The sequence below is a fragment of the Rhinopithecus bieti genome, unplaced genomic scaffold (assembly GCF_001698545.2).
Source record: "Rhinopithecus bieti isolate Rb0 unplaced genomic scaffold, ASM169854v2 scaffold_71999, whole genome shotgun sequence".
Taxonomy (NCBI): Eukaryota; Metazoa; Chordata; class Mammalia; order Primates; family Cercopithecidae; genus Rhinopithecus; species Rhinopithecus bieti.
In genome coordinates this window covers 85426-112648 of record NW_016826903.1, presented here as the reverse complement: position 1 = coordinate 112648, position 27223 = coordinate 85426, and the positions used below count along the sequence as shown (strand labels likewise).

At 43.3% G+C, this 27223-nt stretch overlaps 2 protein-coding genes across 5 annotated transcripts in view; both read left to right on the top strand.

Annotated features, from left to right (window-relative positions):
* Nucleotides 1-10241, top strand: part of BKGD (beta-keto-L-gulonate decarboxylase) — a 15148-nt gene extending 4907 nt beyond the window's left edge. Inside the window, exons 4-6 of one of the 4 annotated variants that reach the window (XM_017863694.1) lie at nt 1892-1992; nt 7603-7658; nt 9911-10240. In XM_017863694.1, coding sequence (XP_017719183.1) covers nt 1892-1992; nt 7603-7658; nt 9911-9999 — 246 coding nt within the window. In that variant the 3' untranslated portion in view covers nt 10000-10240. Of the gene's footprint in view, nt 1-1891; nt 1993-3085; nt 3782-7602; nt 7659-9910 lie in introns of those variants that run through there. The other 3 variants (XM_017863697.1, XM_017863696.1, XM_017863695.1) reach the window with 3 other exon arrangements.
* A 10122-nt stretch (nt 10242-20363) lies between these two features.
* Nucleotides 20364-27223, top strand: part of MED17 (mediator complex subunit 17) — a 28948-nt gene continuing 22088 nt past the window's right edge. Inside the window, exons 1-3 of the mRNA XM_017863692.1 lie at nt 20364-21103; nt 24035-24201; nt 26912-27131. Of these exons, the coding sequence (XP_017719181.1) occupies nt 20854-21103; nt 24035-24201; nt 26912-27131 (637 nt within the window). The 5' untranslated portion in view covers nt 20364-20853. The remainder of the gene's footprint in view (nt 21104-24034; nt 24202-26911; nt 27132-27223) is intronic.

Genomic DNA, 27223 nt, shown 5'->3' with positions numbered 1-27223 from the left:
CNCCTGGCAGGATAATCTTTAAGAACTAGGCAATTTTTGTGGGGTTGTTGTTTTGAGACAGAGTTTCACTCTTGTTGCCCAGGCTGGAGTGCAATGGCACGATCTCAGCTCACTGCAACCTCTGCCTCCTGGGTTCAAGTGATTGAACTGCCTCAGCCTCCCGGGTAGCTGGGATTATAGGCATGCACCACCATGCCAGGCTAATTTTTTTTTTTTTTTTTTTGAGACGGAGTCTTGCTGTGTTGCCCAGGCTGGAGTGCAGTGGCTGGATCTTGGCTCACTGCAAGCTCCGTCTCCCGGGTTCACGCCATTCTCCTGCCTCAGCCTCCCCAGTAGCTGGGACTACAGGCGCCCGCCACCTCGCCTGGCTAGTTTTTTTGTATTTTTTAGCAGAGACGGGGTTTCACCGGGTTAGCCAGGATGGTCTCGATCTCCTGACCTCGTGATCCGCCCGTCTCAGCCTCCCAAAGTGCTGGGATTACAGGCTTGAGCCACCGCGCCCGGCCTAATTTTTGTATTTTTAGTAGACAGGGTTTCACCACATTGGTCAGGCTGGTCTCAAACCCCTGGCCTCAGGTGATCCACTCACCTCTGCCTCCTAAAGTGTTGGGATTACAAGCGTGAGCCACCACGCCCAACCATGTGTTGTTGTTATTTAAGAATTAGGGTAGTCTCTAGAATTATTTTGGAAGATAAGGGAGCTCTTCATCATCCTATGAGTTAGGCAGAGCAGATTTTACCTTTGAGAAAATGAAGGCACAGGCATTTTAAATAACACCCAAAATTATTTTATTAAATAGCAGGTGTAGCTGGGCATGGTGGCATGCCCTGGTATTCTTAGGTACCGAGGAGGCTGACTTGAATCCAGAAGTTTGAGACCAGCCTGGGTAACAGGCTCAAAAAAAATAGTAGAGTCACAACTAGGATTCAGGTCTCCTGTCATCTTGTTTGGTGTTCATTATATTATAATACTATACACTAGAAAATATTTTACCAATTCAAAGCAAATACCTACTAAAATATTGGCCTTATCTTTTCTTTCTTTTAATTTTTTGTGACAGAGTCCCGCTCTGTTGCCCAGGCTGGAGTGCAGTGATGCGATCTCAGCTCACTGCAACCTCCGCCTCCTGGGTTCACGCAATTCTCCTGCCTCACCCGCCTGAGTAGCTGGGATTACAGGTGCTCACCACCACACCTGGCTAATTTTTGTATTTTTGGTAGAGACAGGGTTTTGCCATGTTGACCAGGCTGGGGTCAAGCTCCTGACTTCAAGTGATTTGCCCGCCTCAGCCTCCCAAAGTGGTGGGATTACAGGCATGAGCTACTGCGCCTAGCCTGGTCATATCTTTTGATCCAGTGATTATATGTCTAGGATTTTATACTTAAATATATGCATAATTGTGTAAAATTGTTAGTTAAAAGGTTATTCATTACAGTGTTGTTGTAGTAGCAAAAGAATTAGAAATAATGCAAATGTCAGTTAACTTACATACACAATGGAATACCACATAAGTATAAAAAAATGAGGAAGCTCTTTTATGATTTGATATACAAAGATCTCAAAACTATATTGTTACATGAAAAAAAGTTACATGCAGAAAAGTGTGTACAAAATACTACATTTGAGTAAAAATAAAAGTAAATATTTCTGGAAGGATATACAAGAAACTGCTTACATTGGTCAACTGCTAGGAAGGGGAGCAAGTGGTGAGGGCAAGAGAGAGGAAGATACATTTTACTGAATATATCGTTTTGCCCCCTTTGAGTTTAGAACATGTGAATGTATTACCTATTTAAAAAATGAAAACTATTGCAACATAAAAGTTATCCCTTCCCCTTAAACTCTAATCAATACTTGGAGTACTAACATATTGTTTGTCTGTTATCCTAGGGGTTTGATTTGCGACTGGAGCACACTCATTTTTTCAGTCATCATGGAGAAGGTGGACACTACCATTATGACACTACTCCAGATATAGTGGAATATCTTGGGTACTTCTTACCTGCAGAGTTTCTCTATCGCATTGATCAACCAAAAGAGTCTCATTCAATTGGGCGAGATTAAATCAGCTGATACTTATTTAGAAAAAGAAATCATTAAGGTTAATTAATTGACTCATTAATTGATACTGACATAAAACCAATAGAAATGATCCCACGGGCCAGGCACAATGGCTCATGCCTATAATCCCAGCACTTTGGGAGGCTGAGGCAGGAGGAAAACTGGAGCCCAGGAGTTTGAGACCAGCTTGGGCAACATAGCAAGACCCTGTCTGTTTTTTTAAAAAAGTGAAAAATAGAGATGATCTCACTACTTAGACCCCATTCTTTTTCACTTCATATGAAAGGAAATATTGATTGTATATTCTATATTATTTCATAGATCTGTCTGAAAGAGATTAGGAACAAAAATATCTAATCGAGATATTCTTTTTTTTTTTTTTTTTTTTTTGAAACGGAGTCTCGCTCTGTTGCCCAGGCTGGAGTGTAGTGGCCGGATCTCAGCTCACTGCAAGCTCCACCTCCCGGGTTTACGCCATTCTCCTGCCTCAGCCTCCCGAGTAGCTGGGACTACAGGCGCCCGCCACCTCGCCCGGCTAGTTTTTTGTATTTTTTAGTAGAGACGGTTTCACCGTGTTACCCAGGATGGTCTCGATCTGCTGACCTCGTGATCCGCCCGTCTCGGCCTCCCAAAGTGCTGGGATTACAGGCTTGAGCCACCGCACCCGGCCGAGATATTCTTTAATTTTTTACATAGCAACTTTATTTTTTTTATTCTATAGTATCAGCAAAATCAGCCATGTTTATACCTTGAATATAAACATCAGGAATCATGCAATTATTTCTACTATGTATTTAGTAGTACCTTATATTTGTATAACATTACATTTTGCAAATTAGTATCACAGCTGCTAAGTAGATGTTTCTGAGTATTAGAAAAATCAGTGTTATTACCTGCAGGACATTAAAAAATACTTGAAAAAATAAAAAGAAAAATCAGTGTTTAGAAATGTTGATAGTTATTGAATCTTTGTATTGAATTTTAAAAATCCATTCTAGTTATCAGAGTATACCTTTTTCGTAGAACAAGGTGGCAGGTGGGGAGCCCTTTACCCTTCTGGTGAAGTTAAACCATAGAAGTTTGCAAGTTGCCTTTCACAGACATTAGCAGGCCGGGCCTGGTGGCTGAAGCCTGTGATCCCAGCATGTTGAGAGGCCGAGTGGGAGGATTGTCTGAGCGTAGGAGTTTAAGACCAGCCTGGGCACCATGGTGAGACCCCATCTCTATTATTTAAAATTTTCTTAAATAAAAAATAAAACACAAACATTAGCAACTAGTTGGCTAGCCATAATTCCTCCCTTGTTTCGATTGCCAGTTAGAAACAATTTTTATTTCACTGGTTATTTGCAAGAGAAGGGGTAAAAAAACAGCATCAAAGTGCAACATTGAAGTGAGCTTACTTTAATTTGCAAGTGAGGCTGTTGCTGAACATGACCACTATCTTTGCTGAAATATAAAATTATACTCACTGATTGTAATGGTTGAAATTTTCCTGAATGTTCTTTGAATAATCATTAGCCAAAGATCAACTCTCTAATGGTGCTAATGCCAATCTTGCTAATGTACAAATTTAGGAAGTCTTTAGTACTAAGTACGTAATTTTCAAATAATATTTTTTAAATGTCTACTCTGGATGTTAGCTATGTCTTGTGAGTATAAATTCCTATTATTTTAAGCACTATTTTGATGCAAAAAAAGAATAAAAAATTTAATTTTTGATATATTATGTTTCTAATATGTTACCTCCAGACAAAAACAGTATTAATACTCTTTCATTTAACAAATATGTATTGAACATCTGCCCTGCTCTCTGCAGTGTACACTTCATACAGGCAAGGGCCTTGTTCACAACTGTAGCACTAGTGCTTTTAACAGTGCTAGCAAAGTAGCCACTCGAATGATTATACCAAACACTTTACTAAAGCTGGGGATCTGTCTAGTGCAGAAAACAAACAATAAATATGTAATATGTCAGGCGGTATTAAGTGCTGTGAAAAGAAATAAAGCAGTAGGTGAACTGTAAAGGAGGATGCTATTTTTTTGTGGCCATCCCACACTGAGACAAGATGCATTCCACACTCAAAATTTGGTTCAAATGTCCAGACTGATAGCCAGGTTCAGTGGCTCATGCCTGTAATCCTAGCACTTAGGGAGGCCAAGGTAGGAGGATCACTTGAGGCCAGGAGTTCAAGGCCAGCCTGGGCAGCATGCAGAGACCCCCCCATCTCTGCAAAAAAAGAAACATTTTTTTTAATTATCTGGGCATGATTGTGCACACCTGTTGTCCCAGCTGCTCAGGAGACTGAGGCATGAGAATCCCTTCAGCCTAGAAGTTGGAGGTTGCAGTGAGCTATGATTGTACCATTGCACTGTAGTCTGGGCAACACAGTGAGACCCTGTCTCAAAAAAAAAAGAAGAAATGACTGACGAAGCCATACACATACCAACAGACTATGAAAGGGTTGTTACTCACATAAGCTTTCTGGGGAAGGCAGGGCAGCTCCTAAGCAGGATTTGACAACAGGGAAGGAGACTGACTTGGGGTTTTTTGGTGGTTAGGGAGTAGGGCCAGAGTAATGTTTCTTGCATGTGGTTTGAGTTTCCCACTGGTATCAAAGAAGGAAATACCCAGGCTTGCTTGCTTTATTTTTTTTTAAGAGACTGTGTCTCACTATGTTTCCCAGGCTGGGCTCAAGTCATCTTCCTGCCTCGGCCTCCCAAAGTGCTGGGATTACAGGCATGGGCCACCATGTCTGGCAAGCACCCAGGCCTTTTTTTTTTTTTGAAACGGAGTCTCGCTCTGTCGCCCAGGCTGGAGTGCAGTGGTGCCATCTCGGCTCACTGTAAGCTCCGCCTACCAACACCCAGGCTTGCTTAGGTTGCCAGAGGTGTGGGGCATAATGGGACGAAGGGCGGGATAAGGCTTAAAAGTCACCGGCAGTCAAACATACATTAAGTCAGATTCTTAATTACAGATTTCAGATCTGATTTCAGATCAGAGCTTATTTCAGTCCAGATTCCAGGTGTGAAGATCATCTGAAGCAGTCCTGGGCCTCTTCACACTACAGATATAAACACTGCCTTTACTCTTCCTTTAGTGTCCTCCAAAATGAGGTGCATGGGCAGCAGGTACACATGACCTTCCAAGGGGTGTGGGAATATTAGAGCATCTATTTACATATTTTATTTCATCCTTTTAAGTTTCTATAGTTTTGTGTACATTTCTTATGTTAGGAATTTCAGTTCAAAATGGTATTGCTGATAGACACAATTCAAAAAGCCTGGAGACCAGGTACATTCACACCATCTAATAGAGATGATGGGGGGAAAATCAAAATGTTTTCTTTTAAATTTTTTCTTAGTTTTATTTTTTCATAGAAACAGGGTTTTGCCATGTTGGCCAGGCTGTTCTCGAACTCCTGGCCTCAAGTGATCTGCCCGTCTCAGCCTCCCAAATTGCTGGGATTACAGGCATGAGGCACGGCACCTGGCCCAAAGTGCTCTTCTTACTCTTACATTCACTCAGTATAACACAGAATGCTTCTGTGACCAGATGCATGGGGGTTTTTCCCACACACCAAGCAATTCTCCAGCAGGCATCAGCTGGGGATCCTATAATTGAATTCAATTCTAATACTATTTACTTGGAGATAGCATCAGATCCCACAGTTTAATGGTTCAATCCTCCAAGACTGCCTCCCACTTCCAATGCCAATCACAAGCTTCAGGTTGTGACCTGTACTTCTGACCAACCCACTGTAAATTGGAGTCTCTATGCCTGCCTCTTCAGGCTTGATTAATTTGCTTAGAGCAGATCATTTAACTCAGGGAAACACTTTACGTATATTTTCCAGTTTATTAATAAAGGATATAATAAAGTATATAGATGAACAGCCAGATGGAAGAGATACATATGGAAAGGCCAGCAAAAGTCCAGAATTTCCACACTGTTTCTGGGTGCCCCACATTCTAGGCATCTCCACATGTTCAGCAATTTGGAAGCTATCCAAACCCTTTTCTTTTGGATTTTGGCTTTGTTTTTGTTTTTGAGACAGTTTCTCACTCTGTCACCCAGGCTGGAGTGCAGTGGCATGATCTCTGCTCACTGAAACCTCCACCTCCCAGGCTCACGCAATCCTCCCCTCTTCACCTTCTGAGTAACTGGGACTAACAGGTGTGCGCCATGATGCCCAGCCAATTTTTGTATTTTTTGTAGAGATGGGGTCTCATCATGTTACCTGGGCTTGTCTTGAACTCCTGGGCTCAAGTGATCCACCTGCCTCTGCGTTTCTTTTGGGATTTTATAGAGGTTTCCTTATATAGGCAGAATTGATTAAATCATTGGCCTTCGGTGATCAGCTCAACCTTCAGCCTCTCCTCTCTTTCAAGGTTGGGGTTGGGGCTGAAAGTCATAACTCTTTAATCACTGGTTAGTTCCTGGACAAGGAGCCCCCATCCTGAAGCTATCCAGGAGCTTCCGGCATGCAGAAACCCACTTAACACTGTCATTTTATTAGCATACAAAAACCATTTATCACTTTGGAGACTCCCAGGGTTTTAGGAGCTGTGTGCCAGAACACTGGGACTAAGACTGTCTATACATACTGCGTGTCTTATTATACATCACAGTGTCATACCATCTTTCCAAACCTAAAATAAGAGCACAGATAAACCTAAAGAATTGTCATCCAGTCAGGTGCAATGGCTCATGCCTGTAAATCCCAGCATTTTGGAAGACTGAGGTGGGAGGATCGCTTGAGCCCAGGAGTTTGAGACCGGCCTGGGTAACATAGACCCCATCTCTACAAAAACTAAAAAAATTAGCTGGGCATGGTGGCACATACCTGTTGTCCCAGCTACTTGGGAGGCTGAGGTGGGAGGATCACTTGAGACCTGGAGGCTGAAGCTATGGTGAATCCAGATGGCATCACCTCAGTCCAACCTCAGCAAAAGAGACCATGTTTCTTTAAAGAAAAAGAAAATGTCACCCAAAAGACCACAAGGATGGCTAAATAGTAGAAAGGAGCACTATATTGGTGATTTCAGTTTGCACAGCAGGAAGAGAGTCTCCAGCTTATGCCAAAGGTGCTCTCTTCCCAGAAGGAAAAGGGCAGGTTGGTTTTTATGCCTCACAGGACCTGTATTGCACAATAGAGTAAAACATATTCAGCAGGTTTGGGAGAAAAGTTATACATATCTACGAGGGAAGTTGAACACGTGCAATGGATAAACATATATATAACACACATACCATGTTCACTTTGGGGTAAGGTATTAACATTAAAATAAGGTGGAACTTGGCTCTTCGTGTCAAAAGGTGAACCATTGGACACAAAGTTTGCATGCAGTCTCTATAAACTGGCTGAAACTGATTTGAAGTCTTCAGTTGCTTATCAGGAAAGAATTTTTGTAAGGCTAGTCCTTTGTCCAATCAGAGCTATAGTGGTTTGGATTGTAAATCAGGTTTGGTAAGGTTCTGACAATTTTCCCAATAGCTCCTGTTTTTAGCAAATTTACCAAGACTGTGGTTTTTCTTGTAGCCTTAGGAATTTGCGAAGTTCCCATGCCAACCAAGCCCTGAACCTTCCACCCATAGGTAACTTTCATTTTCTTAACTTTAGGGTTCTTCTTAGTTGATAAAGGGCATTCATTTTGGTCTTCCAGATAACAGAACACAATATGACAGGGCAATTATATGACTAAAATAATGAAATATTAAACACTGAATTTTCTGCAGAAAATCTGGTATATTCATTGGCTAAATCTATGATTACTCTTCCTAGAACTCCTACCTTTAGCCTCATTTCTCTGATATGCTCTGTTTTTCTGACTCATATTAACCACAATGAGGATTAACTTCTTCAAATTTAGAATATTTGCATTGGCAACCTAATATTTGTCGCTACAGTAGATACTTAATATGGTTTGGCTCTGTGTCCCCACCTAAGTCTCATGTTGAATTGTAATCCTCAGGCTTGGAGGTGGGGCTTTGTGGGAGGTGATTGAATCATGGGTGTGATTTTCTAATGATTTAGCACCATTCCCCTGGTGCTATCTTGTGATAGCGTTCTCCCAAGGTCTGCTTGTTTGAAAACACCTCCCACTTCACTCTGTCTTTGTCTCCTGCTGGCCATGTGAACATGTGCCTGCCTCCCCTTTTAAATTTTTTTTTTCTTTTATTTTCTTTTTTTTTTTTTTTGAGACAGGATATCATTCTGTTACCCACGCTAGAGTGCAATGGCATGATCTCAGCTCACTGAAACCTTGGCCTCCCAGGCTCAAACCATCCTCCCACCTTAGCCTCCAGAGTAGCTGGGACTACAGGCACATGCCACACCCAGCTAATTTTTATTTTATTTTATTTTATTTTATTTTTTAGAGGCAGGGTTTCATCACATTGCCCAACCTGGTCTCAAACTCCTGGACTCAAGTGATCCTCCCACTTCAGCCTCCCAAGATTCTGGGTACAGACATGAGCCACTGTTCCCAGCCTGCCTGCTTCCCTTTGCCTTCGCCCCATGATTGTAAGTTTCCTGAGGCCTCCCCAGAAGCAGAAGCATATACAACCCGCAGAACCATAAGCCCATTAAACCTCTCTTTTTTATAAATTACCCAGTCTCAGGTATGTCTTTACAGCATGTGAGAACAGACTAATACAACACCTAACTGCAGATTTCCATTTGCTTTTGGTTTTAAAGCTCAGCTTCCTTTTAGTTTATCTGTAAAGCCTCTGTGTGGCCTAGTCTTTCATTCAGTAGCAACTTACTATTACATACTATACTAGGTGCTCTGGTACATGCTGTAGTGGTATTAGTATATACTAGTACGTACTCTACTGGTATACATGGTACACATTCTACTGGTACATACTATGTACCAGGACACATTCTACTGGTGCCAGATACTATGAATACAAAGATGAATAAGACATAGTCCCTGACCTGGAAGAGCTCGGTCTAGAGGGGACACTGACATGCATAGAGGAGAAGACCAAGCTTCCCTTTCACTCTTTCTGAAGGCTCATTGAAAATAAACTGACAAAAAGCAGACTAACAGGAGAAAACGGCATACAAACTTTATTTAATGTGCATAATCATGAGAGAACCTCAGGAGAATGATTACTCAATAATCTAATTAGGTCCAGATGTTTATATACCCTTCTTCATAGAAGAAGAGGAGATGGTAGGCAGGGGGGTATAGGAATAAAAGATTTTTAGAGGAAATGAATGAGCTCCAAGAACAATGGCCCGGAAGAAAGTTATTTTGAACTCTGGGGGAGGTGGCAGGAAGATGAGGGGCAGAACTTAACTGTGAGCAAAGATTATCTTATATAAATAATATCTCCCAGGTAATCCTCTTGGAGCTGCACTCAGAAGAATAAATGAAAAGCCAGATCAGGCACAGTGGCTCATGCCTATAATCCCAGCATCTTGGGAGGCTGAGGCGGGTGGATCACCTGAGGTCAGAAGTTTGAGACCAGCCTGGCCAACATGGAGAAACCCCATCTCTACTAAAAATAGAAAAATTAATCAGGCATGGTGGCAGGCACCTGTAATTTCAGCTACTACTCCAGAGGCTGAGGCAGGAGAATCACTTGAACGTGGGAGGCAGAGGTTGCAGTGAGTGGAGATCATGCCACTGCACTCCAGCCTGGGTGACAGAGTGAGACTCTGTCTCAAAAAACAAAAACAAACAAACAAACAAAAAAACAGAGAAAAGCCTGTCTGGACATAGTGACAACTCCCAGTGTCTTATCTTTTTGGTGGTTAACCTTTTCTGGTTATTTGATAAGATTCCTAGAAAGGGGAATCACTGCTTTTTTTCTTTTTCTTTTTTTCTTTTTTTTAGAAAGAAGCTTCCCTACTCACAAAAGGAAGTTCCAGAGTCCTTCCAGATGCTTCAGGAAAGGAAGAAGGTCAGAGAGATGGGGAAGCTGAAGAAGGTCAGAGAGATCTGTTGGTTCTGAGGCTGATTTCTGAGACCTTTTAATATTCCTTAATTCAAAGCACTCAGCATGCCAAAGTGCCATGTTTTACAATTTCGTTTTCTAAGCCCTAACTTAGGTGAAAAAATAATTGAAATAAAATAGAACAAATCCTATCAGTATTGCCCTATATTGTTTCTTGTTTGTTTTTTGTTTTTTGAGATGGAGTTGCCCAGGCTGGAGTGCAATGGTGCAATCTTGGCTCACTGCAATCTCTGCCTCCCAGGTGCAAGTGATTCTCCTGCCTTGGCCTCTGGAGTAGCTGGGACTACAGGCACACACCACCAGGCCTAGCTAATTTTTGTATTTTTAGTAGAGACGGGGTTTTGCCATGTTGGCCAGGCTGGTCTCGAATTCCTGACCTCAGGTAATCTGCCTGCCTCTGCCTCCCAAAGTTCTTGGATTACAGGCGTGAGCCACCACACCCTGCCAGTATTGCCCTATATTGTACTGTACACTGTTAAATTAAGTTTAGCCTAAAGCTGCCTCCTTACATATTTTAAGTTTGGCCTAAAGGTTTCTCCATACCTAGTGAAATGTAATCTAACTGGATGTGTAAATGGATTTGTGAAAGGAAAATAAATCTTGGAACCCTAAAATCACTAAGCCAAAAGAAAAGTCAAGCTGGGAAATATGTCAGACACCTGCCTCCCATTTTATTCCTAAATAAGATAGCTACAAAGATAAAAAGCTAGATACCTCCCTCACAATTGTCCATAGTACTTTGTGGACAAAGGACAGACAGAACTCAAAGTCATCCCTCTGAGGCTCACCTGAGACAAATGCATATCTGATTGCTTTCTCTGCCCTCCTGTTTATGTAAAAACAATATGCACATTCACTGAGCCAAACTAAATTGTGTATTAAGTGGAAGTCTGATCAAGGACTCAAAAGAATGCAACCTTTTCCTTTTACCTCTTTACCTGCTTCTGACCTGGATGTCCCCACATAGAGTTGTCCTGCCTTATCTGACGGAGCCAATGTATATCTTACACAGATTAATTGAGGTCTCATGTCTCCCTAAAATGTATAAAACCAACATGTGCTCTGACCGTCCTGGGCACATGTCGTCAGGACCTCCTGAGGCTGTGTCATAGGGCATCCTTAACCTTGGAAAATTAAACTTTCTAAATTGACTGAGACCTGTCTCAGATATTTTGGGTTCACAGACTGTAACCTACTCTTGTAACAAGTAGCCAAGTCTCAACCAATCACAGCAGCCATACTCCAACCACTCACAGGTGGCCAACTGTTTGAACCACCTTCAAATAAGGCAAATGCTAAGCTGTAACCAATCCAACTGTTCCTGTACCTCACTTCCATTTTGTGTAAGCCACTTTCCTTTTTCTGTCCTTAAATCCTCTCCAACCATCTGGCAGCACTGGAGTCACTTCTGGACCTATTCTGTTCTGGGGGTTGCCCAATTCAAGAATTGTTCTTTGCTCAATTAAGCTCCGTTTAATTTGTCTAAAATTTTTCTTTTGACAACACATTAGAGGAAATCGAATATCATAAACACAAGAGAAATTTACTAAAGAACACATGGGCCAGGCACAATGGCTCACAACTGTAATCCCAGCACTCTGGGAGGCTGAGGTGGGCAGATCTGTTGAACCCAGGAGTTCGAGATCAGCCTGGGAAACATGGAGAAACTCTGTCTCTACCTAAAACACAAAAAAATAGCCAGGTGTGGTAGTGCACGCCTGTAGTCCCAGCTACTTAGAAGGCTCAGGCTGGAGGATCACTTGAGCCCAGGAGGCAGAGGCTGCAATGAGCTGAGATCCTGCCATTGCACTCCAGTCTGGGTGACCAGAGTGACACCTTGTGTGATGGTTGATATTGTCAACTTGATTGGATTGAAAGATGCAAAGTACTGTTCCTCAGTGTGTCTGTGAGGGTGTTGCCAAAGGAGATTAACATTTGAGTCAGTGGCCTGGGAAAGGCAGACTCACCCTCAATGTGGGTGGGCACCATCCAATCAACTGCCAGTGCAGCTAGAAAAAAAAGCAGGCAGAAGGTGGGAGAAGCCGACTTGCTGAGTCTTCCAGGCTGTATCTGTCTCCCATGATGGATACTCGTGCCCTCAAACATCAGACTCCAAATTATTCAGCTTTTGGACTCTTGGACTTATACCAGTGGTTCTCCAGGGGCTCTCGGGCCTTTGGCCACAAGCTGAGGGATGCACTGTTGGCTTCCCTACTTTCAAGGTTTTGGGAGTCAGACTGACTTCATTGCTCCTCAGCTTGCAGATGGGCTATTATGGGACTTCACCTTGTGATTGTGTGAGTCAATACTCCCCTTCATATATACATCTATCCTATTTTAAAACTCCCCTTTATGTGTACATCTATCCTATTCTGTCTCTCTAGAGTACTCTAATACACCTCATCTCAAAAAAAAAAAAACATGAATTTGAACTTCTGGTGCTGGCCAAGATGGAATAAGCCTTGGCCAGCACCGAGACTTAGCACAACAGCCTGTTTCCCACACAATTACAAAATATAAAACTTTGCATGAAAAACAAAAAGCATCCCTTTCAGAACACTTGAAAATTAAACAAAGGGCTGGACATGGTGGCTAATGCCAGTAGGCCCAGCACTTTGGAAGGCCCAGGTGGGAGGATTGCTTAAGCCCAGGAGTTTTGTTATGGAATATTTGGGGTGTCACTTTTCTGACTGGAAACCTGTGGCTGGTAGTGCCTTTGCTTGAGCTTTGCTCCCATGCCTCCAAGAAAGACTGTGAGTCAGGCATGGAGAGGTGAGGGCTGTCTGAGCAAACAACGGATCCAGCCACTGCACAGTCAGACATGCTGGCTGGACCAGGTACACCACGAGCTGCTTCCCCAGCTGGCACCAGGGAATGCAGTGGTGCCCGGAAGCTTGGAGACATCAGGAACCGCAGGCCCCAAAGAGGGAGTCACAGCCCTGGCTCAGGGAGTTTCCAGGTCTGGCCTCTCCAAAGGGCTGCAGCTCTTCTTCTCTCCACCCACAATGTGGTGAGCAAGGGGCATGTTTCAGCCCTGTTTGTGTTACAGCTCTTTAAGTCTTGCCTTTCAACGAGTCCCAAGTTCTTGTCTTGCAATCAGGAAGAATGAGATATGGAGACAAGTGAAAGGTGAGCAAGATGAAAAGGAGCTTCATTGAGCATTAGAAGAGCTTAGAGAAGACCTGCAGTGGGCAGCTGCTTTCCATAGACAGGGTGTCCTGATGAGTGTTCAGCTCCTAGCAGAGAGGGTAGCTCCTTTCTAAAGCAGGTCATCCCAGCAATTGTTCAGTTCTCAGCAGAGAGAGTAGCTCCTCTCTGCAGCTGGCTGTCTCATCATCTGTAGCTCTCACCAGAGAGGAGGCCCTAGAGCTGGTGGTTCCTCTCTGTAGGCAGGTTGTCCTGTTATCTCTGTGTCCTCTGCTTTGTTCTGGCTGAGCCTGGGGCTTTTATGGGCCTCAGAGGGGAAGAAGTGTGCACTGATTGGTCCAAGGGCAGCCATGGATGGGCCAAGAAAAGGCACCACAAGTCTTCACTCTGGTTCCCAGGACTGGCAGTTTGGCCCCCAGCATTCAGGCCCTCCCTGGACTGAAGGTGGGGCCTCACCGGGGACCCACCCTTTTCTGCCCAGAAGCCTGTCTGCCTCCTGCTGCTGTCCATGGTGCCCAGGCTGCTCAAGCCAAGGGGCACCTGTAGGCCAGTGCTGAACCACCCTCAGCGCCCACCTCGGCTTCCCTACTATGCTTGTTGGTGGCCAAAGTCTGGAGGGGCCAAGGCAGCAGGGGGCTGGCATGTCAGCACTGCCCCTAGTGTGTGCACACCTGGCTGGGCTGTGACAGCACCCCAGCTGGGCCCTACGTTGCTCTCAGATCAGAGCAGGTGCCAACAGCAGAGAGAAGCCAGGCAGTAGGAGCAGTCACTTCTGAGACCATGGGGTTGGGGTACTTCCCAGGCCTCCAAGAGTACAGAGAGGCCCGGATCTGGGGGTGTGGGGCATGCGGGGTGCCTGCCTGCTCCCGACCCCCAAGAACACAGGTAGGCCTGAGTCCACAGCCCTGACGGGCAGCTGCAGTTGCACCTAGGGTGGGTGTGGGGGATGGGCGCTGCTGCCTGCTCCCAGCTCCCACCAGTTCTGTGGAGCATGAAGCCCCAGCCAGGTCCCCTGCAGTCTGAGGCAGGAGCTCCAGGTCCTTGCTAGTCCCAGGCCAACATCAGGGCAGGGGTTGCTGTGAGCTCCCCACATGGCCCTGGCAATCAGGGGTGACCTGGGGCTTCCCTCTGTCCACCTCATGGCCCTTCCCTGGTTGGGGGGGCTTCTGGGACCAGATCACTCCAGCCTGGGTGACAGAGCAAGACTCTGCCTTGAAAAAATAAAGATTATGCAATTGTCCAACATCTCATCTCACAGAAGAATGGCAGAATTTAGATTATTGCACCTAGAGATTGTAATATGAGGTCCAGAAAAAAGAACTTCATAAGTAGTCTGATGACAGAATAATGTTGAGTGCCAGTTTTGAAGTGCTTTCACAGAAACTGCAGAACTGACAGGAAATTCCCATCACTATTTCTCTGGTGGCTCTTACTAACAAAGCAGTGGAAAGTTATTGCCCTCATGCAAGGGGCAATGCTTTAGCAAAAGGTGCAGTTGCTGACTATAGTAGCCTATAGGTCTGTTTTGGGCTCCCTGTTTTATGTCAGAATGTCTAAGGCGTTTCCTTGATTTTCAAAACAAACAATGAAAATGAAATATAACTTGGGGGTCCCACCCTGGGGCATCTCTAAGGCCCTTTTTAATCCCTTTCAACGTTAACTGATTTTCTTTAGTCCACTGCAGGGTGTCTGGCTTGTTTTGTTTTAAAAGAATACATATGCTAGCTGTGGTGGCGTATGCCTGTAATCCCAGAACCTTGGGAGGCCTAAATGGGAGGATCCTTTGAGGCCAGGAGTTTGAGACCAGCTGCAGTGAGTTGTAACTGTGCCACTCTACTCCAGTCTGGACAACAGAGAATGACCTTGTCTCTTAAAAAAAAAAAAAGTTAAAATCAGGAAACCATTGGATAGACCAGAAAACAAAGTGGGGAACATACTCTATCAAAGATAAGGTATGGCATAGGCCAAACAATATGCTTATACTTTCTGTTGAATTACAGTAACCTCTTTTTTTTTTTTTTTTGGAGAGAAGTCTTGCTCTGCCACCCAGAATACAGTGGTGCATTCTCAGCTCACTGCAAACTCTGCCTCCTGGGCTCATGTCATCCTCTCACATCAGCCTCCTGCATAGTTGGGACCACAGGAGCATGCCACCATGCCCAGCTAATTTTTGTATTTTTTGTAGAGATGGGGTTTCACCATGTTGCCCAGTTTGGTCTTGAACTCCTGGGCTCAAGTGATCCGTCCACCTTAGCCTCCAAAAGTGCTGGGATTACAGGCAGGAGCCACCACACCCAGCCTCACAGTAATCATTTTTAACCTACGTACATGATCTAATTCATTGGAGCCCTGATAAAGTGGTTGCTTGGGGAAAACAATACTTTTGGAACCCTTTCTGACTATAACTCATAAGGTATACAATTTCTGCCCTATCTGCCCAAAATGTAATCCAGGGAAACCTTTTACACAGTTCCCAAGGATATTTTCCTTTACTTGAAGACCCCTTGTAAGTATAGCAATTAGATTTTGTTCAGCTGACACAGTCACAAGGATACAAGTTTTAGTGATTTGCACATTTTCTCATTGAGTAGAAGCATTTCCATGCCAAAGAGCGACCTCCTTAGCAGTAAGTAAAATTCTTATAGAAAAGATTATTCCAACTCAGGGAGTTCCTCTAGAACTCAATAGAGACTGAGGTACTCATTTTATTGGACAGAATTCAGTCAGTATGTAGAATTTGGTCCATCCTCCAGCACTTTGTGTTTATCATTCCCAATTATCTGGATTGGTGGGGCATACATATGGAATAATTAAGACTCAGCTGGGCTGGGCACAGTGGCTCATATCTGTAATCCCAGCACTTTGGGAGGCCGAGGTAGGAAGATGGCTTGAGCCTAGGAGCTCCAGTCTTGCGCCTGGGAGCTCCAGACCAGCCTGGGCAACATAGTGAGATCCTGTCCTTACAAAAAGAAATCACTAAATTGACAAAAAATAACACAAGTCTTTTTTTTTTTTTTTTTTTTTTTGAGACGGAGTCTCTGTCACTAGGCTGGAATACAGTGGCGTGATCTTGGCTCACTGCAACCTCCACCTCTCGGGTTCAAGCGATACTCCTGCCTCAGCCTCCCGAGTAGCTGGGACTATAGGTGCCCACTACTACACCCGGCTAATTTTTGTATTTTTAGTAGAGAAGGCAGTTCACACATTGGCCAGGCTGGTCTCAAACTCCTGACCTTGGTGATCGCGCTCCGCCTTGGCCTCCCAGAGGTGCCGGGATAAACAGGCTTGAGCACTGTGCCCGGGCCCCAAATAACACAAATTTTTAAGATCCAAGCCATTTGCTTTGCTAACCCCCAAAAAGATCAACCCCTTTTAAAAACATGCAGTTGTACCATTTGATAATACATTCACATACCTATGGAATCTGTCCCCAAAATGGTAACCCTTAACTGTAGGGTAGACATACTCTTTGTTGTTCTAACTTAGAACCCACATTATTTACAAATATTACCGTAGTAAAGAAGTTGTCGAGTGGGGCTCCAGGATACGAAAATTCAAGACCCACAATTGCATTCAGAGATTGTATCTACGGAAATAACATCCTTGTAAAGGGACTCTCTCCAACAGTAGAAGGGCTCTGTACCAAGTGCTTCTAGGTAACCCTTTTGCTATTAATCTTAGAAGGAATAGATTTCTGCTGGGTTGTGGTGGCTCATTGACTAGGTAATATCCAGACTATTGGAGCCAAGCGGATGGATGCCCGACTCAGGAGTTCACCAGCCTGGGCAGCATGGGACGACCCATCTCTACTAAAAATACAAAAATTAGCGGGTTGTGGTGGGGCCTGCCCTGTAATCCCACGGGATGCTGAAGCAGTAATTACTTGAACCCAGGAGACAGGCTGCAGTGAGCTGAGATTGCATCCTGCACTCCAGCCTGGTGACAGAATGGACTCCATTCTCAAAAAAAACAAAAAACAAAAACTGGAATAGACCCTGGATCGCATTTCTCATCTGAAGTAGGGCTCCATCTCGAGGACTGTTCCCCCGAAGTGATCCGTGTTTCAAAATAAGTTAATGACAGTGTCAGCAACAAGATAACATCTGATGTAGGGGGCTAAAACCCAAGTCTCCAAACCAGGGCCTGTATCTAAACAAATGCTAATATTAGCAATGTAATACATGGGGAAGACTTTCCTTTACAGCTTCCCATAAAACTTCCTTTCTTTTTGTCCTTATTTTCATGTAATTGCACTTACTATCATTAACTTGTTGCCCATAAAGCAAATCTCTTTTTGCCGGGGCTTAGGACTATGCTATAGATTATTTAAAAATGCTTGGTTGCATATGTGTCTCATGCCCCTTCCAGTAGTTCTGGCTTTTCCTGGTGGGTATCTTCCTCCAAGGAGAGAAATATTGGCTCCAAGGAGAGAAGATTATTTTGCATAGAATATCAGAAATATATTTGTGTTTAAACAGTCATGGTGTTGACACCTAGTATGATGAAGGATAAAGTCGTCACTATCCTATTAATAATACTTTACAGCCAGTGCCTGTAATCCCTGCACTTGGGAAGCCAAGCAGGCGGATCGACTGAACTCAGGAATTTGAAATCACCTGGCCAGCAAGGTGAGACCCTGTCCTCGACTAAAAATACAAAAATTAGATCAGTTGTGGTGGGTGCACCTGTATCCCAGCTACTCAGGAGCTAGAGGCAGGAGAATCACTTGAACCTAGGAGTAAGATTTCAGTGACCGAAGACACACCACTGCACTCCAGCCTGGGTGACAGAGCAAGAATCCAATCTTCAAAAAACAAACATAACAAACAAAAAAAAACCTTTTACAGAGTAAAAGGCATGGAAGGGCTTCTTAGAAAAGAAACTAGTTTGTTAACTTTAATGCTGGCATGCTCCAACTAATGAAACACTGACACTGCCCAATTAAGAGATAAGACACCTTGATTCAGATGTATAACACAAATTTGGGATGGTTTTTATCTGGCTTCCCCTCCTTCTGTCAGCTCAGTCCACCTTGCCCTTGCCCCCTCAACCCCGACTTTTTTTTTTTTTTTTTTTTTTTTTTTTTTTTTTTTTTTTGAGACAGAGTCTCACTCTGTTTGCCCAGGCTGGAGTGCAGTGGTGAGATCTTGGCTCACTGTAATCTCTGCCTCCTGGGTTCAAGTGATTCTTCTGCCTCAGCCTTCTGAGTACCTGAGATTACAGGCATGCACCACCACGACCAGCTAGTTTTTGTATTTTTAGTAGAGACAGGGTTTCACCATGTTGGCCACACTGGTCTTGAATTCCTGGCCACACTGGTCTCGAATTCCTGACCTCAGGTGATCCACCTACCTCATTCTCCCAAAGTGGAGGATTATAGGCATGAACCACCGTGCCCAGCCACTTTGCCCCTTTGTGTTGGGAACAGAGAAATCATACCAAAGATATCTGGCCCAAAAGCACTGGAGATATGGGATGGATACCCAAAGAACTGTATATTCACACCATTATATTACAATGTACTGACTGACATGCCATTGAATGTATTTATTGATTAGCTCCAAATGGAACATTTTGGCTATGTGGCACTAACCTATAGCCATGGTTACTTCCAGGATAGTTAGGATGATGTTCTTCAGGTTATGCTTAACCATATGGTCGAGTAGTTCGTACTTTGCCAAAACCTGCACATTTTCCTTATTTATGATCTCATTGGGTTCATTCTGTGTTCCATTGGTATGATCATTTAGCTTCCATCTTCATACCACAACTGAGTGTTGAAGATGTTATTTGGCATATAGAGGTCCTAACCAATTATACCCAAACTACAGCTACATGGGTATTCCATTATTAAACAATAAAGTTACTCTTATGGAAAAGGCTATATTACAAAACCATATGGCTTTTGACATACTCACTGAAGCCCAGGGACGAACCTGCACTATCATAAAAACTGTGTGTTATGTCTGTATCCCAGATGAATCAGATAATATGACCACGTTAATGGATAATATGAAAACCTCAACAACTAAACTTTCAGATTCAACACATCTTTAAACAACTGGCTAAGCAGCTAGTTTTGATCTTGAACACTTGGTGGCAAAAGCTGTTACTTATTCTAGGAATCCTACTCATTTGTTGTCTTGTTTTTGTCTGCACTGCTGTTAGACTGCCACTGTGCCTGGCTATTAATCAGATTTTAAAATAAAGTTTAAAAAAATTTTTTTACAAATTTACACAAAAAGCAAGTACTGTTCTCAAACATGATTGTGCGACAGACTGTGCAGCTTGCCAGAAATAGGTTTCTCTCATGAAAATTCAACCCCCTCCACACACGGCCATCTGCTTTCTTCTTCAGCAGGGACTAACACCAGGGCAACTGTATTTCCCTAAATACCTTAGGAAAGTAGTTCAAAACCTAGATACATCTTGGTCAGAACAAAACCTGGTCAACACTCACGATAAACGGTATATATAATTCCTTAAATGAAATATAGAGGTTTGTAATATAAGATAATCCATCTTTTTCTGTGGATTTCCTACTAATGAAATCCGTTCTTAGAGACCCAAAGACTGAAGTTATACCACTTCTTCTTAATCTTTTAAATATTATTTGTAGGCCAGGCATGGTGACACACTCCTATAGTCCCAGCTACTCAGGAGGCTAAGGCAGGAGCATCATTTGAGCCCAGGAGTTCCAGGCTGTAGTGTGCGGATAGCACTTGTGAATAACCATTGCACTCAGCCTGGGAAACACAGCGGGACCCCATCACTAATAAAAAAGTGAGATCAACATTATTTATTGTTACTCGGGCATAAAATAAATATTAAGTACTTATTACATGCCAGAGCCTATTATGTCTGCTGCAAATATTGGCTGTCATAGAGTTATAACTAACATGAAACCAAATAATTAGTATAATTTTAAGTGGTGATAAGCACGATTGTTTCCCCCAAGCCATGCCCTTAATTTCTAACTCTTCAGATAGTGTTTCTTTAAAAAGTTTCTTACTAATTTAAAAAAACTTTCGTTTTGAGAAGGGATCCCACTCTGTTGCCTAGGCTGGAGTGCAGTGGTGAGATCTCGGCTTACTGCAGCCTCCATCTCCTGGGCTCAAGCGATCCTCCCGCCTCAGCCACCCGCGTAGCTGGGGCCACAGGCGCGCGCCACCAGATCTCAGTTCTCTCAACAGGACTCTCATTGCTAAGATCCAAGGATCCATTAATTTCTTTTTCCTTGACTCTTTTCGCCTCTGCAGCTTTCTTTCCTCATCCGCTTTTTAAACAAACGCAGGCTTAAAAGCAGAGAGCCACTCTGGGCTCCTGAACCGGTCTTTGCCTCCCGCTGCCGGCCACGCCTCTTATGGGCCGGGAAGTTTACCCCACTCTGCATGTTGATTCACCGGAAGCGCTCTCGGGAGTCCAGGAGCTTCCGCGCCTGCCCAGTTTTGCTCCGAAAGACGCCCGGAGGGGAGCTTGCAGTGCGTTCTGGGAAAGTTGCTGGGTCAGGTCTTTTGTTTCCAGCCTGAGCGTTGCTTTCGGTTTCCCGAGGGCCTTCTGAGGCACCGCGGCTCCGGGGTGCTGGGTTCCCGGCTCTTCGCTGGGAGGCCTCCTCTTCGTACCTCGTTTTTTGGCTCGTGTGGGTGTCCTCCCACCGCTGGCTGACGCCGCCAGCATGTCCGGGGTGCGCGCAGTGCGGATCAGCATCGAATCGGCCTGCGAGAAGCAGGTCCATGAGGTGGGCCTCGATGGCACCGAGACGTACCTGCCGCCGCTGTCCATGTCGCAGAATCTGGCGCGTCTAGCCCAGCGGATCGACTTCAGCCAGGGTTCGGGCTCCGAGGAGGAGGAGGCGGCGGGGACCGAGGGCGACGCGCAGGACTGGCCGGGCGCCGGGTCCAGCGCAGACCAAGACGACGAGGAAGGTAAGGCCTGCATCTGCTGCCCGAGTCCTCCGGTCTGGGTCCCAGCAGACCCGGGTGGCTGCCCTCCGCCTCTTCCTTGATGGGGGAGATCCTGTGCGTGCGAGAACTTTTGAGTGTCCCACGAGGGGAAGCGTAAGGATACCGGTCGTCATCTTTTTGTTGCTGCCGGACAAGTTAGGACACGACTTTACGCAGTACTCCTGCGGGTCTCCTTGAGTGGTAGCGTTTGAGACACTGTCAAACGGTGAAATGTTTAAATGAATGCTTCTCCGTAGAAGGCCTTTAATGTGGCCCACTTAGTGGCTAAGAGTCTTAGATCAGGGCTCTGCCCTTTGCCGGCTGCGTGACCTTTGGCGAGTTACTTTGCATCCTTGTTCGGTGTGGATGATGATAGTAGCACCTACAGAAAAGAGGTCAGTGTTGACTGGAATGTGTGACGAGGTCCAAAAGGTAGGCGGGTCCAGATCATGTAGAGCCCCGTAGGCCAGGATAAGCGTTTGACTAGTGTTAAGACCACTGCAAACTTTCGCAGGATAAGTAGAGACATGATTTTGTTAAAGGTTACCCTAGATGCTTTCCAGTAAATGAATTATAGGGAAAGCAAAACTGGAAGGATGGAGGCTGGTTAGGAGGGAAGTGAAGAAACAATGAGTGGGTTTCAGATTCTCATTATTGTCAAGGATTTTTGGGAAAAAAAAACAAATCACAATTCTTAATTTAATTATGCAGCAGACCCGGTGTAAATGGGAATTTAAAGATGTTTTTTCAGGGCAGTGCTGTTAGGATTATTAGGAGTCCATTTGCGAAAAAACGTAAATACTACTTTATACCTCACACAAAAATTATTTCCACAATAATTTTTGAGGATTGAGGTGCCAAATGAAGAAAGCAAAACAAAGTGTTAAAAGAAATAATGAAAGAATAGTTGTATTATTCTGGGAGTAGGATAGATCTTCTTAATTTAGGAAATAATGAGACAGGCATGGTGGCTCACACCTGTAGTCCCAACATTTTGGGAGTCCAAAATAGAAGGATCACTGGAGCCCAGGAGTTCAAGACCAGCCTGAGCAACATAGGGAGCTCCTGTCTCTACAAATTAAAAAACATTTGCTGGGCGTGGTGGTGCACGTCTGTGGTCCCAGCTACTGGGGAGGCTGAAGGAGGAGGATGGATTGAGCCAGTGAGATCAAGGCTGCAGTGAGCTATGATTGTGCCACCGCACTCCAGCCTGGGTAACAGAACAAGATGCTAACACCCACACACACAACCACACACTCACCCACCTACCTTACAAACGATAGATATATTACTTACATAAAATTTAAAAATAATGGGAAAAGATGCCATAAGCAAAGTAAAAAGATAAATGACAGACTGGGAGAAGTTCTACCCATGTAACACAAATTTAGTTGATATCTTCTGTATTCAAAAAGTCCCTTCAAACTGAAAAGAAAATGATGACACTTTGGAAAAATGGGCCAAAGATATAAACAGCTCATAGAGAAGAGACTTCAGATACCAATAAACAAAACATAGACTCAATCTCATTAGTAGGGACTGGGAAATTAAAACATGATTAAGATACTCTTTCCATGCACAAAATTGGCAGAAATTGAAAAGATTGTTAATATTCACGGCTAGGAATGTGAACTGGTAGTGATTTTGAAAGACAATTGGCAGTTTAGTATGTGCCAAAATTTAATTTTAACTTTTGTTTGTTTGTTTTGTTTTTTTTGAGACGGAGTCTTGCTCTGCCGCCGACTGGAGTGCCGTGGTGCGATCTCGGCTCATTGCAACCCCTGTCTCCTGGATTCCAATGATTCTTCCACCTCAGCTTCCCTAGTATCTGGGACTATAGGCACGCGGCACCCTACCCGGCTAATTTTTGTATTTTTAGTAGAGATAGGGTTTCACCATGTTGGCCAGGCTGGTCTTAAAGACATGATCTCAGGTGATCCGCCCTGCCTCAGCCTCCCAGAGCGCTGGGATTACAGGCCTGAGCCACTGCACCCAGCCGAAACTTTTAAATGTGTATCTCCTTTGATTCTCTATTACCACGGCTAAAAATTGAAGCTGCAGAAAAAGGTGCACGTATACAGGGTATATATTCAAGGTGTTTACCACTGCTAGCGTTGTTGGAAGCAGTCTACCTTTTGGAAGCAATCTACATGTCCATTAAATACAAATGGTTAAACATACCATACATCCATGTTCCAGAATATCATACAGTGTTAAAAGAATTAGGTAGACCTATAAGTGCTAACATGGAAGTGTCTCTAGGAAATATTAAGTGGGGGCGGGGCAAAAAGCAAGTAATAGAAAATTGGAAATAGGTGTATGTAGGTGCATAGAAAAACCTTTGAAAGGGTATGCCCCATGTGTTAATAGTGGTTACCTCTCAGGAGGGGAGAGAATCGGGGGTGGGGAATGAAGGAAAACTTTCACTTTTTACCCTCTAATTCTTTATCGTGTGAACTCTTTATGGTGAATGTTCATGTATTTAATAACAATACTTTTTTTTAATGGTTAAAAGGAAGATATGCTAATAGTGGCTGGCATTACAGGTCATTTTCGTTTTCTACCTTTCTGTATTTTGGAAATTGTGTACAATTGTGAATTCAAGTTCTAAAAACTGTAAGAAGATTATTTAAAAGGTTTACATGAATTTGGAAAGATACTTGAGTCTATAATGTTGTAATGATAAATTTAACCTGTGAAAATAGATGTCATTCATTTTGCGATTGTAGGAATGCTAATGTGAATGTTAACAAAGATATAAGAAAGGGTGGAGAGGATGGGATAAATAAGAGAACAATTTGAAATTAAATTCATTATTTCTCCTTTCAGTACTTTTTAAAACTAAGTGAGCTGTCTGCCATTCAATGTAATGAATACTTCTGTATTTCTTTTTTTTTCTCTCTCTCTCTTTAGGAGTAGTAAAATTTCAACCTTCCCTTTGGCCTTGGGACTCAGTGAGGAACAATTTGAGAAGTGCCCTGACAGAGATGTGTGTTCTCTATGACGTTCTCAGTATTGTTAGGGATAAAAAATTTATGACTCTTGATCCTGTCTCTCAGGATGCACTTCCTCCAAAACAGGTATTTGTGGACTTTAATTGAATAATAAAATTTTATTTTTTAAATCCCAGGACCCTTTTTTGGCTTTGTGTGTAATGTTCCATCTTCCTTTCTTGCAAAATTAAGTCCAGATGAAGATTTAAAGACTAACTGGTCTAAAACAAAACCATACAACTGCATTTCCTTTATTTTTGTGTTATATACCTATGATTCTTGGAAGAGTTAAGGTTCGTTAAGAATGTAATACTTTTAAGGCCAGGCGCGGTGACTCATACCAGTAATCCCAGCACTTTGGGAGGCTCAGGTGGGCAGATCATGAGGTCAGGAGATTGAGACCATCCTGGCTAAAACCGTGAAACCTTGTCTCTACTAAAAATAACAAAATTTAGCCAGGCATGATGGCGGGCACCTGTAGCTCCAGCTACTCAGGAGGCGGAGGCTGGAGAATTGCTTGAACCCGGGAGGCGGAGGTTGCATTGAGCCGAGATTGTGCCGCTGCGCTCCAGCCTGGGCGACAGAGGGAGACTCCGTTTCAAAAAAAAAAAAAAAAAAAGAAGTAATACTTTAAAAGTTACCAAATCTTAACAAATTCTTATAGCCTGGATCCTTGGTCTGTGATATATTACACAAAAATGTGATGATATAATGGCTTTGGAATCAGGTAGACCTGGATTCAAGTCCTGCCTCTGCCTTCATTAACTGTGTGACCTTAAATTAAGAAGTTATTTTCTCTAAGTCCCTGTCTTTCCATCTAATCCTTCCCTCCTTTTTTTTTTAGGGGATGGATTAGAAAGGTTCGGCCAAATTAGGGCCGGGCGCAGTGGCTCAAGCCTGTAATCCCAGCACTTTGGGAGGCCGAGACGGGCAGATCACGAGGTCAGGAGATGGAGACCATCCTGGCTAACATGGTGAAACCCCGTCTCCACTAAAAAAAAAAAAATACAAAAAACTAGCCGGGGAGGTGGCGGGCGCCTGTAGTCCCAGCTACTCGGGAGGCTGAGGCAGGAGAATGGCATAAACCCGGGAGGCGGAGCTTGTGGTGAGCTGAGATCTGGCCACTGCACTCCAGCCCCGGTGACAGAGCAAGACTCCGTCTCAAAAAAAAGGTTAGGCCAAATTACGGAGCATATTGAGAGCTGGGTAGAATTGCTGATATTTCATAAACAATATATTCAATTTTTGAACATTTGAAGATGAAAGAGAAGCAGCAGAAAGAGGAGTTGGTGAATAGTCTGAAATCATTGAGGCTGCTTGGGTCCTTAAGGAAAACAAGTGTCAGGACCATAACCAAATTAGTCATGGAGAGGAAGTAATGACTGTTAGAACCCATTTGTAAATACGATTAATTGAATAGAATTACTCACATAGTAATAGTTTCAGAATCTAGAAACATTGTGCTGAGGGACTAATAGAGTTCCCTAAATCGGCTTTCTTCATTTTACAGAGAGAAAACTAAAGCTTAGAGATTTGTAATATCTTCAAGTTGCTGTCAAGCCAGTAGTTAGAGAGCCAAGACTAGAACTCCAGCACCTAACTCATAACCCCACTGCCTTTTCTACTATTCTGTGCTTTTCCCAGAAAGGAGACTCCAGGAATTTCTTAAGATCTCCAGGAACTCTTTTATTTACGTTCCTCAATATGATCAAAAGATTATTTTGATATTTTATGAAGCTTTTATGTGATTTTTGATTCTCATACAGCCGGAAATCTTTATTAAACTGGTTAGTAAAATACACAAATTATGGTAATGCTGGGTATTTATGTATGTATATATGATACATAGATTTTGATTTCTGATCAGTTTTCCAAAAAAATTAGGATTCAGTGAAGTACATTTAATATTAGCAATGGCAGGGTGCAGTGGCTAATGCCTGTAATTCCAACACTTTGGGGAGCCAAAACAGGAGGCCAGGAGTTTGAGACTACCCCAGGCAACATAGCGAGACCCTGTCTCTACCAAAACAAAAAACAAAAAAAGCCAGGCTTGGTGTTGCGCATCTGGAGTCCCAGCTTCTCAGGAAGCTGAAGCGAGAGGATCACTTGAGCCAGTAGGTCAAGGCTATGGTGAGCCAAGATGGTGCTACTACATTCTAGCCTGGGTGACAGAACAAGACTCCATCTCAAAAGAAAAAAAGTTCATGCCTCGTGATTTTATTCTTAATTCCAAAAGCACTTTAATAGCTTATGGTAAGATACAAACTATGGTAAGCTACAAAATACAAGATAATTTTACAGTTATACCCATTGCAGTCATTCATTCATTCATTAAATCAAATATTATGTGCCAGGCATTGTTCTAGGGTTTGTGGATATAGCGGTTTCTGCCAATGCAGGTTACATTGAAGCAGAGATTATAGATGTTAATCAGAAGTATAATGAGTGCCAAAAAGGTTATATATAACTCTATATGTGTATGTACAGGATGGGGGGTAGCAATATATAAGGAGAGAAATGACAGTACATTAGGAGGGGACCCTAACAGGCTGGACAAAGTTGATGCAATGGTAAGTTCTGGCTAGAGGCCATTGTAGTGTTTTTGATTTAACATAAGTAAAGCTTTGGGTGAGTTGAACAAAGAAATAGGTTAAGGTTATTTTATAAAAACCACTGTTATGTGTACTTGCCCCTCTTTTTTGCTCTTCTTTAACTTCATTTTATTATTGATAAAATATGTAATTTTAGAGTCATTTAAAAATCCTGCAGAACTGCATGTTTGCGTTGTTTTTGATAGAATCCTCAGACGTTGCAGTTGATATCTAAAAAGAAGTCACTTGCTGGAGCAGCACAAATCCTATTGAAGGGGGCAGAAAGACTGACTAAATCAGTTACTGAAAACCAAGAAAACAAGCTACAAAGAGACTTCAATTCTGAGCTTTTGCGATTACGGCAACACTGGAAACTTCGAAAAGTTGGAGATAAAATTCTTGGAGATCTGAGCTACAGAAGTGCAGGTATGAATATTATTAAAAACTATACTTTCTGGCCAGGCGCGATGGCTCATGCCTGTAATCCTAGCACTTTGGAAGGCCAAGGCGTGTGGATC